Source organism: Chinchilla lanigera, unplaced genomic scaffold (assembly GCF_000276665.1).
Source record: "Chinchilla lanigera isolate Chin_1 unplaced genomic scaffold, ChiLan1.0 scaffold00009, whole genome shotgun sequence".
Lineage (NCBI taxonomy): Eukaryota > Metazoa > Chordata > Mammalia > Rodentia > Chinchillidae > Chinchilla > Chinchilla lanigera.
In genome coordinates, this window is record NW_004955410.1 from 8,799,697 (window position 1) to 8,812,331 (window position 12,635).

The window sequence follows — 12,635 nt, forward strand, 5'->3', positions numbered from 1 at the left end:
CATCAAAACAGTCAGAGACTAATGAGAGATCATGTATTCAATAACGCCTTTGTTCTGTATCAAAGAATACCACATACTTCGACCTGATGCAACCATAACCACTAATGTACCAAGGAGCAGCAATTCTCTTCAATTTTATCTTCAGTAAGTTTCTTTTACTTTTCTACTTGCACCCTAACCAAATGAAATCTTTTCATTTTGTCCTTAAATTATAAACAATATGGTAAATCTCAATCAAATACCTCAAAATTGTGATTTTTTTTTTTTAGTGACCCTTTTATCTAAAAAGATAGTATGCCTCCTACTTCATATTCAAAACATTAAAAGCTGGGCAAGGTGGCACACACCTGTAATACCAGCACTTGGGAGGCTGAGGCAGAAGGATCACTTTGAGTTTGAGGCCAGCCTGAGCTACAAAGTGAGTTCAAAGCCAGCCTGAACTGCAAAGTGAGATGCTGTCTCAAAAACAAACATTATTTACGCTGGGCGTAGTAGTGTACACCTATAATCCTAGGCTGAGGCAGGAGGACCTGGCATTTGAGGCCAGCCTGGGATACCCTGCCTCAAAAAAATAAAAGTTTCAGTAGTAAAGGGCTCACAGTTTGAGACCCTGGTAGTTTCAATCCCCAGTACTGGAAAAAAAAAAAAAGTGTTTATGAAGTTTAACTGTTAAAAGTAATTCACCACATTCATTTTTAAAGTTATGCACCATTGCATAAATATGCATAAAGTATTCGGATATTACTAGAGCTTAAAAGAGATCTAATCGATCTACCATATCTCATGCCCTGTAAGAATATCAAGGGTCTGAGTATTTAGTTATCAAGTCAAACTACCACCCACCAGTGCTACTCAGGTTCAGAAACGTCTTTAAACGGTCAAACTGGTGACAATGGGTTCCTAGTGACTGGAAGCTTAAATACAGTTTTGCGCTAGCTAATCAGAATACATTCCCATTCAAACAAAAACAACCTTTTTATAGCTTTCAAAGTTACAGCAGAAAATATCTTCAAGCCTGGCTTTCTCTTAAACAATTTCTGCAAATTTCATTCTTTACTGTTTGTCTTGCTGGCTAAGGTTGGAGATAACAGGATATGTGCATCCTATGTTTTCTTTCAAAATATGTTTGCCATGCAATTATGAATGATCTTCATGAGTTTCCTTACTAATAACCTCAAATCAACAATTAATAGTTATTTAATTCAGCCAAGTCCTCTCAAATAGCACAGCAGATTAATTACAGCATGGTTTTATTTTTACACCCCGCAGGAGGTATACACACGTCCTGGACTAAGGAGATTACCTATTTCAGTCACTAAGATGTATCATTTTGGAAAGGCTAGCTTTTTTTTAGTGTTTTCTGTGTGCTTCAGGCTTTCGATAAATCACCTGTAATTCTCAGAACTACCCAACATCTCGTGAAGCCGGTTCCATTCTCACGGCCATCTGATGGAGGAGGAAACTATACTTAAGGATTTCAGGCCACACAGCCGAAGACCTATGGCCAGGGGAAGGCTGGCTCTCCAGGCAGGTCCACATGACTCTACAGCCTCAGCTCATCCCCTCTTGCACCCAGCTCCTCCTTGTCGCTCATGCTCGCTGGCGCCTGACTGTTTTCATGCCCTGTCGTATCAAAATCTTTAACTCCAGGACTGTTGTTCTGCACCCACTCCTAGGCCTTACTATTAGTTCTCCAAACTCCATCACTCCAGAGTGAGCTCTTTCAAATTAAAAGTTGGTCAAGTTGCTCCCCAGCGTAAAACCTTCAACGTCTTCCCTTCCCTTAGGATAAAGATCCAAAGATTGTACTGTCCTGAGGGATCTGGTCTGGTCTCTTACCCAGTCTTATCACCTTCCCTCTAGATCCCAGGCTCAGCCTCTCTGAGGTTTTCATTCATTTCCTAGAACACAGCCAGCTTCTCCCTACCCAGAGGCCTTTGCACCGGCTGCTCCTGTTTTGGGTATTCTGTGTCCCACCATTCACAAACCTTTTGCTCCTTCTTCAGAAGCCACCTCAAAATCTAGTTTCTCTGCCATGCCCTTTCCCAGCACTCAGAGAGCTTCTTGGCCAGCCACAAATAAGGTTTACTACTATATATTTGTATGGTCATTTTTAACCATTCTCTGTCTTTTCTTTAGTCCTGTGACTCTACACTTGAGCATGCACCAAAATCCCCTGAAGCGTTTATTGAAAAGTGACCACTGGACTCCAGCCCCAGAGTTTCTAACTGTCTGGAGTGATCCTGGAACTCTGCAGTTACAAGGTCCCACATGAGGCTGCTGCTGGTGGACTAGATCCAGTGCAGTGGCTCTCAGCCCTGTTTAAACGTAAGAATCACCTGCGAAGCTTGAAAAGAGACCCATGTCCAAGCCCTACCCCAAGGGTTTTGATGTGATTGGGTTAGGGCACAGCCCAGTAGTACAAATACCACTTACTAATACTAAAGCAAAACTTATTTATCTAAAATTCACATTTAACTGGGTGTCTCATGTTTTTATTAGCTAAATTTGGCAGTCCTAATAGGTAGTTTGTAATACAATTACATGCACACATTATAGATAGGTTATAACCTGACCTGCATCTTCACAGGGCACAAAAATAGTGGGCTAAGTTAGGAGGACTTTTAGACCTAACAGGGACCCCTCCTTGGGGTTTAGAATTTAGCAGCAGTTAACAACAGATTACAAAATCTTAGCTGGATCTTTTAAAAATAGAGCAAATTCTCAATGTCAAATAACTGAACACAATGATTAAATGACTTCCAGTTTCCTTTAAACTCTGAGGCTGTGGGTCTCATCTTGGGCAAGCAGGGTGATAATATAGCATGGACATTATTGCTCTGACGTCAGTCAGGAGTCACCAGGGTGAACCCACTGTTGGGACTTGACAAAGAGTAGATGACAATTATTTATTCAATAAGTGTCACAGAAAAAAACTTATACATGGAACACATAGCTTTTTGTGAGGATGCCTCAATCGAGGAAGTCCTGTGTAATTTTTCAATTTTAGAGTAAGCTCAGTGGTTTCAATCTTACACAAACTGATATATTAAATTTTTATTTTTGATGCTGTGAAGGGTCTACTTAATCCCAGCTTGGCTTGTTTACAGCACTACGGGTAAAGGAGAGATTTCCAAACTGAGAATCCTCTGGGGTTAGTGGTCATCTGAGAGCTTTCTGCTTTGTCATAGAGGTGATTTGACAGTCTCTGATTTGAAGAAAGAGACTCTATGTAAGTATTTTAAATATTTCTCCTAAGTACAGAATTCAAGTCCACCAGATTTTATTAACTGTCTATGAGAACAGGTCACTGAAGGATTGCATGGGTATCAGAGAGAATTCTAGCAACCAAAGGGACAGAACTCAGAGGCACATGAACTCCACGGAACCAAGGGCAACAGTCAGTAGATGGATCGAGGGGTAGAAAGATTGTCACACCAAGCTCATAGCTGAATGTACATTTGCAGGACTTATTTCAATCCACCCAACTTGAAGCAAACATATAAAAAAATCACTTCTCATAAAAAATGAACGTCTGATACTTTAAAAAGAGAGATTTCCAAAATGAAAGGAGAAAGAAGACTTGTAACTGTGTAAACTCTACACAATCACTGGTTTCTTTGGTCAGGACTGCTTACCAAATCCGAAAGCACTGGACCCGCTGATGCTCTGTGAAGCCTGAACACTGGTAGAGGTGTACAGTCCCGTCACCAGCAGCCCATCAAAGAAGGTGCTCGTTGAAATCGTCACTGAAATACAGCAAAGGGAAACAAAAGAAACCTCCGTCAGTAGTCAGGGTGATGAGATCGATCTCTGTAGTGTTACACACCGTCAGAACAATCTTCGCTCAGTATTAACAAATTATTTTCATACTGTCCCCAGTTCACATAGAGACACATTTAGAAATTTCAAGGAGCAAAAAGAAGCTCAGCACTTCAATGCCTATAACTGCTGGTTCCAAGTTTAGAACCTTGGTGCTACCTTTTCGCATTCTTTTACACATTTTGTGACTATGTAAAAAATCTGAAAATAATGCAGTGTTGATTAGATGGCTTCCACAGCTCCACTACCACCCTGAGGGCACTCCAAGGCTTTGCTGGAGTTTTGGCATTCTCATAAAACACTTTTTTTTAAAATAAAGTATTCCATACTGTGGGAAACAATCTTACATGGGCTGAAAGAAGAACAGTAAGATGCGCTGCATTTCTTATTGTGAATCTACATTTCAGAGATGAGTTCCCTGAAGTTTTTTGACAAAAGCTGACTAATTTGCATGAAGACAGTCGGCCCTCTCCTCTTGCGAAGAAGAAAGGAAGACCACTGCATGCTTTACATTTCAGAACAAAGTCTACAAGCGGGGTCTGACTGGTTTCATAACTGAAAAATCGGGATGTTCCTGGGAAGAAAGGGGTCAAATTAAATGTCTGCTCCTTGCCTCTGGCTTCTTAAAGTTTTGCTTGCTTGCTGCCCTAAAGACAGATTGTAATTTCCTGCTTGACATGATAACATTTTCTCCTGCACCGCTTTTTATAAGATCAAGATGGAAGCAGTGGGGGAAGGTAATGACATTACTTTGGTAGTGCCCAGAACAAGGCTGTCGTCGTGCTTGTGGCAATAAGGAAAATGGGTAGAGTCACATTAACTTTGATAAGAATGTTTAAAATAAACTCCAGTTCCCCCAGTGTGTAGAGCTGACATCCATACCACAAAGCATAAAACAAGACTCGGACATGAACAGCATAGACTGACATCACGCTACCCCTAAATGGCGCTGGATGTCAGCGTGCATTACCTTTCCACCTTCTAGTAGGAAATAATAATGGGTAATTTTGAGAACCAGCACGCAGGGTGCATGTAAACCACTCAGCTGAGCCCTGAGCTCAGTGGTTTTCATGAATCATTTCATTCAGGTATCAACACAAATCTATAAAGGAGGTGCAAACGAAAAATTCATGGCAGAGAACAATTAAAAATTGTGTCCAGAAAAACCGTTATCGTCTAAACCTTTAATGCTGTTTACTTGCGTTATCTCCTCTAATGTTTCTTTTTTTCCTGTGCTTTCCACAAATTTGAAAGTGGCAAAGTGGCCATGGCCCAAGCCTTGTTTCAAAGCTCTTCTCCCGGCTCATTCATGTACTTGAAGAGTATTTAAAGAGAAGGAAGGGCTGGGGATTTAGCTCAGCGGCAAAAGCGCCTGCCTGGCAAGCGCAAGGTCGTGAGTTCGGTTCCCGGTACCGTAGAAAAACCAAAAAAAAAAACAAAAAAAAAAAGAGAAGGAAAGCGAAAGCCTCAGGCGTGGACATCACTGTCCTCAGAGAGAAAGTGAGGCAAAGGCTGCTGGGAGACGATCCCTGCGCATGGGAGAAAGAACTGCAGGGCAGATACTGCATGAGGACAGGTGCTGGGCCCTCATCTGCTGCCCGACGGCTGGGTGTCCTCAGGTACTCACTTCATCTACCTGAGTATCCCCCCTGCAGAGCAGCATCCTCCCCTTCAGTCCTCTAGCCCGCTCTGCTTACACCAGATTCCCACCGCTGGCTCTTCTGACGCGTGCCTCCTTTGAGTCACTGTGTTAATCTTGGCCAAGTTTGGAAAGGGCTGCAATGGCTTCTGCGCCTCCACCACCACCGGGGCTCAGAATTGCGCTCTCCCTTGTAAGATGACCTTATTGACCCCCACACTCTGACACTGCGTCTCAGCGAGTCTCAGCCAGCACTGTCCCCCTGTGGACTCGCAGGGCCCTGATTTTGCCACCTCCTCTCTGCACCACTCCGGCCCAGTCAAGGGGCAGCCACACTGTGCTACTACACAAGCACGCACCCATGCGGACTCCTCTAGTTCCTACAGCCGACCCAAACACCGTATGGGTTTTACAGCTGTGGGAATGAGGTAAACCTGAATTTGAGTCTCCCGTATCACTGCCTCCGATGAGTATATTGACTGTGTTCTTATAGAAGGGAATGGTGATGCTAGCAAGTTTACAGTAGGAATTACAAGAAATGCATTTATTATGTATCTCTCCATCAGATGTCTGTCTCCCGAATACTGTATCATACATGCAGTAATCATCAACAAAAGTGAGTTCCCCTCCTTGGCCTCTCTCAGACCCCAAAGCCCTACCTTGCTTTTCCATCCCTGAGAACAGGAATTGGTACAGAATTCCTGAGAGCTACCCGGCCAGAGACTGAGCATATCCCATTGCTAGGCTGCCTGAGTCCTGCTATCTCCAAGAGAGCATCCGCTGCTGGTTACTAATTTCCCTTCTCTTCCCAAAGGTACTCCTTATGTATCTTTCAGGGTTTATTTAAAACAAAAGCTAAATACTCTAGGAGAAAGGTTGAGAATGAGAAGAATCATGTGCGGTAGTCTGTCTTCTACAGACCTTAAAAACTGAGCTCTTGTCCCTAGAAGAAATGATTGCTCAGCAAAACAAACCCCTGCTATGTCCACCATGACAAGTGATAAATCCAACGTCCTCAGCGCTGGTACAATCTAGTGATGTATCCCTCAGGAATGTGCATCTAGGAAGCCGCTGGGCAGCCTGTGACTGCTGGGTCCTGAATGGCAGGGTCTCCTGTGGTCCTGAGATACCCATGCAGGCCGTCCCTCTTACCTGCCCCTCACTGCATCACCTGCCCCAGACGATACCCGTATCCTTATGTTAACTCTTCCATATGCCAAGATGCCCATTTCAGGTCACTGTTTTCTTTACACAGATTCTTGGGTGGTAAAGCAGCAAGATGTAATGAAGACAGTCCTCAGTATATTAATTTGATACATCAAACTGGACAAATTTTTCCCTCTGGTTGGTTCTACTCCTAGTAGGGAGGTGAACACCTATTATTTAATCTGCTAAGTACATTTTAAGTATTTGAGAAATCATTTCTAAAAATGGAGTGTCTCTGAATAAAGCTGGAATTACTATGAAAAACACTTGTGACTCCGAGAGTCTCTTGACTTTAAATGTCACCCATCTGCTGACGAGTCCCAAATGTCTATCTCCGGTCCAGACCTCACTCCCTACTCCAGACACAAGGCATTCCCACGTGAGTGTCCAAGAGATGTCTCAGCCTCAACACGACCAGCGTTCAGTGCCTGTCTTCCCGAAGCCCACTTCTCCTGCTGCTCTCCCAACTCAGCTGTCGGCCCCATCCTTCCCGTTCTTCAGGCCAAAGCTCTGAGCCAGCTTGGAGTCGCCTTCCTCCCGCTCCCTACATCCAACCCACCAGTCTATCCTGTTGGCTCCGCCTTCAGAGGGTACCCAGAAGCTGGCCATTCGTCACCATCTCTCTCCATTTTATTTCATTAGACACCAATCCCATCTTCCCGGCCCCAGCCCCGACTCTCTCCAGCCTACTTTCGGGGTGATCAGAGGGACCCCTGTAAGACATCATCTGACTGATCCTGCCACTCCTCTCCTTCCAAATCCCCAGTGGCCTCTTATTTTGGTAAAAGGCAACATGTGATAGAGGCCCGCAAGCAGCACATGATCTGCCTCTGTTCCCTCTCTGTTCTCCTTTTCTGTCCTTCCAACTTGCTCCAGTATGCACACACCAGCCACCTGGCTCAGACAGGCTCGGCCCGTCTTCTGACCATTTCCCCTGCCGCGGGCTCCCTTCATCGGGATACTGGAGGGCCAATTCCCTCAGCCCGGACCCTCAGCTTAGATGTCACCCTCTCCATTCAGACTCTCTTGACTGCATTTCTTAAAGTTGCAGGCTGCCCCGACCTCTGTGCCCCGCATTCCCAGGTCGCTGTCACACGACTGCTACACTTCCCCTTGTGTGTTCAGTAAAATAATCAAGCCTGCCTAACACACTCTCCTGTCTATTTAAAATATTTCTGTTTACTACATTTATTTCCTGTCTCATTCTGTAAAATGTAATCTCCATCCAGTGATGTGTTTTGTTCAGTGATGTATCTCAAGCATTTAGAACAATTCATGACACTTGTAAATGCCCACTAAATATTTACTAAGTTATTAACGAAGTTATTTGCTTTATGTGAAGTTATTCACACAAAGGCAGCATTAGCTTGTCTCATCTTTAACTTGCTTTCAGAAGAGAAGTGTGTTACAAATCCTAGGCTTCACATGGCAGACAAATCCTACTTGGAAAAGCCACATGGAAAAAGAAGGGACGGAAAAAGTTGGCTATTTAAACATGCAAAATGTTTTCAAGAGTGTAAGACATACCAGTACAGGGAGATGCTGACTACACACCAGCTGAAGACATTTGTAAAGCAGGCTGACTGGCACGTACAGTATACATAAGCTCCCGGAGCTGTTAAATAAGTCATCTAAAGGAAAGGTTCCCTTGTTTCAAACAAAGTGATCATAATTTATTTCTGTTTGCTAGAGTCGCAAATGTATTTTTCAGAGGAAAATAATGTATTTGCCTTTGGAAAAATGCTACTCTGTTGACAGCGCTGAACAAGCTATTCCTTTTTCCCCTTTAACAGATGTAATGCATAATCCATATGTGAACTAGCTCCTTTTTTGAAGAGACAAGAAATGCTGCCCTAACTTACAGGACTTAAGACATAGCTCATCAAGCTCCTTTTACTCAAGAAGATATTGACGCCAATTTCTGAATTTAAAAAAAATCACAGCAAAATTGGATTCCCTGTTGGCATGTAGGAAACTTCAGGACGTCTGCAGCTCACATGTGTGGACTGCCTGAGCACATACGAGCGGCGTGGGCAGGCACGCGGGGGGATCACCCCAAGGCACCGGGGTTCTGTGTCGGGAGCCCCTTCTCTCCCTTTCAAATGTCTCCATTTATCTCTACTTGCAGCCCCTGATTAGTCAGCTAGAATTTCTTAAAAAGAAAAAAGAAAAGCTCAGAAAGAAACAACTGCCCTGGGCATGGCGGCCACTCTGGCTACAGTCCCGGGAGCTGTTGTTGCCTCTGTAACTCTGTTACTCACCCTTTAGGTTTCAGTGTTCGCTGGAGGCCGCCCCACCTCCACCTGACCCTCTCCTGTTCCCCAGATTCCTTTCCTTCAAGCTGTAGCGGATAACCCAGGTGCGCCAGCTCTTCCCTTCCCGTGAACCCTGACTTGGTCTTGTTCCTCCCACCTTGTTTGAACCTGCATTTCTAGAACTATTTTAGCTTCTTTACACTTAGCTCATCATTTACCTCCACAACCTGCTGCCATCCAAGCAAGTGAAATAATGTACTTGCAGACCAAAGAGTGATTTATGAAAAACTGGAAGTTTACTGTGTAGTACTAAGATGGTTTGGGGCAGGAAAAAAATTGAACCTCACATTTGTGTCAAATTATTTCAAAACATATATGAACAAAGAGGAAAACTTAAAACTTTAAACTACCATAATATTTGGCCCATTAATGAAGCCAACAGAGATAACTATTATCTACTGTTTTACATAAACAAACTTTACATGAATCAGAAGGAGGTGCACTGTTTGCGTAAGTGTGCATGTGTGTAGATGTAGGGAACTCAATTTACGGAATGTAAAATACACAGTCTTAACTCCCACTAGAGATATTTCTGATCCTCTGATTCAGGATTGGATAGTCCACAACTGCATAGCTTAAAATGTTTCAAAGGTACTGCTGTTTCCTTTAAAAATATTCATGTATGAACTACTGTTGCAAAAACACAAATACAACATGTCTCTTGCCATGTGAGGCCATGAGCTGCCTCAGGTCTCTGCCAGAAAGAAATCCAGCACTGGAGCTCAGATAATGCCAGTGCTGTGCATTTGAAACTCTGAGACTATAAATACATAAACCTCTTTTCTTTATAAACTAGCCTGTCTCTGGTATTAATTATAGCAATGAAAACCTAATACGTACAGCTAGGCATAATTGAGTGCTGTCTATGACCCAAGAACTACGTTAGTGCGGAACTTCAGTTTTATTAACTAGAAAAGCAAAAGGATATTTAGATCTATGAAGGTTATTCCTTGAAAAAAAGGTTTACCTTTATAAACTCTACCTGATATCCTACCAATTCTAGGTACTTTATGCAGATTAAACACCTCACTACAATGGAATGGGACCCACCAATTATCCATGTCAGATACCAAATGTTCATATAAATAATATTTTTATGACTTTAAATAAATACCTACATAAGTAATCCATTCTGCCATATGACATATTTCTATTCATAGCTTAACAAATTTTCATGGCAAAATGTGTAAAATTATTCCCCATGGGACTTCTTCACCATTGGAGTCAATTTTCACTTGTATTTCTTATAGGTTTGCTTTAACATGCTAGAAATAGAACTAGCTACTTCAATTAGGGAGAAAAATATCAATATCATGGATTATAAATAGAGTTTGAACTTACCAATACCTTTCAAAAGGAAATAAAGGGCAAATATTATTACCTATGATCCAAAAGCAAGTATGTCTTATCAGGACATCCCATTCTTTGTCCAGTAAACATCTCCGATTTCCTATCACCCACAGTTCAGGTCATAGCCATAACCAATATCTCCAGTCAAAACTCCCCATTTGGATGGACAATACCTCTGGGTACAGTTACACTAGAACATGTTCTGCACTTCCCTGCCTGCCTGCCTTTCTTTGGAGGGGTTTTGTGTGGGATGAGTTAACTGTGGCCTTCTGTTATAATCTCACACCTCACTGATGTGCTGCCTCCCTTATGAAACCTGTTCTGACCTCTGGGGAAAGTTGTCTTTCCCTTCCTGGGATCCCAAAACTCCAAGAAACCGGGGACACTTAGCTGACCACACCCCACCTTCCCCACTGTGTGGTTCCAAAGAGGGGCTCCACCTATGTTGGATTCAACCACAAGGAAACATGTTCCAATGAAAAGTACTACATCCAAAATTATTTTTACAAAACATAGCTAAAGTAACCAAAATTGTGAAATCTAACTTCTCTTCTAAACAAAAAAAAGGACCAGTGTTATACATAGAGATATATGAAAAAAGCAAGGTTTCCCTGAAAAGAAAACACAAAGTGAAACAACATAGTATTTTATGATAGCACTCAAAAATCAGAAGTGATTGAGAATATTTTGGTTTAATTCTACATTTGCCCATAGTATTGTCTCTTTGTGTGCGGCTACATATACATATTTACTCATGCCAAATTAATCTGATAATTTCTGTCTCTAAGACACCTTATACCATTATCCTTACTTTAAAGTTTCCGTGCCATTTCCTCAAATAAAAAAGATCAGAAGAGATCAAAAGGCTGAGGAGGTTATACGTATCTCTTGCACATTTGTGTTAAATTGGCAATGAACTTAGCACCTGGGGGCTATGAATATGGATTGCGGGGTTGTGACAGCAGAGTGAAAACACGATGTAGTGACACAATTCAATGCTTATCGGTGGTTCAGAGTACCTCTGTCTTGAAATGACTAATTACAGAGTCAGTTATTATCTATTATAGCTTCTATTAAATGTTCCCAACAAGACCCTAATACCATCCTTGCAGAAAATCACTGGAAGATGAAAGTCCGGGAGAAAATAAATTTAGACATCTAATGCTATTTGCATTTCATCCTAAAGCTTCTGGTCTAAAAACGCTCTACGGTCCATTAAATTTTGATCAGTTCAAGCATATTCCATCACTGCTTTATATAAAAGACTCTAATGTTCGCAGAAAAGAAACATATAATATTTGAAATGATGCTCCCATCTTTTTTTCAAAATGAAAAACGTCAGAGGACAGCAAATTGCAAAAATGTTCAGATTAGTAGTTAAGGGTTAGTGATGATGCGCTGATTGCAGAGTTAATCTTATATATTTCAAGGATGAGGAACACCACAGAATCCAACATTACTATTAACATTAATATTAACATTTAAAAAGATCATTGCCACATTTTGCCTTATGAAGAGAAACTCATTTGCCTTCTGAATACAGAACAGAGGAAATAGCCTGAGGAACAAACATATTTCTCTGAAAATGAAATAGAGTGAGTTTATTTGCTACAAAATTTCATCAACACTATGTGTCAACTACCGATTCTTCTTTAAAGTGCCTCTAGCCCTGGGTACCAAACAGAGACTATCAAAAAATGCGTCCTAACTTCTATTGAAAACCTCTATACTACTTCTGATTACACGTATTACATCTGTTTTTATATGGCTTTCAAACATTAAGTCAGGCATTTCCATAATAACATTCCCCAACCAGCAACAGCAAAGGAAAAACATCTAGTAAGTATGGAAAAGAAGTGACTGGAGGTTGAGATTCACAGAGGGAGGACACGAATCCATAGCAGTGAATGGAGCAAGGTGATCTTAAATAATTAGACGAGAAATAAAAGCACTCCACTGAGCCTAGCGTGAGGAACAGAGTTCACCCCTGCCTTATCTACCCATGCCCACAACAAATGGCAAGGAGCACTGTGAGGAAGGACCTGGCTGCCCCCAGCACCCAGCATAGCCTCCTGTCCACTCATAGCTGGACCACTGCCATATGTGCCACACCCACCCTGTCCTCCTTCCATAATCCTTCCCAGAGGGCTGAGCTAGACCGTCTCAAAGGAGTCATCACCCTCAAACTTAATGTCTTCTTATAATACTTCAACACTATATGCCAGATACTCACCTAAGCCTTTAACAGGTATTACTTAATCTTTTAACATCCCCTTGAGATAAATGCTATTATTATACCCTTT

General features: G+C 42.1%; 1 protein-coding gene across 2 annotated transcripts in view; it reads right to left on the bottom strand.

Annotated features, from left to right (window-relative positions):
* Reln (reelin) overlaps nucleotides 1–12,635 on the bottom strand; it is a 439,528-nt gene that overhangs the window by 375,258 nt on the left and 51,635 nt on the right. For both annotated transcript variants that reach the window (XM_005377236.2, XM_005377235.2), the window contains exon 2: nucleotides 3,639–3,749. In XM_005377236.2, the coding sequence (XP_005377293.1) occupies nucleotides 3,639–3,749 (111 nt within the window). The remainder of the gene's footprint in view (nucleotides 1–3,638; nucleotides 3,750–12,635) is intronic.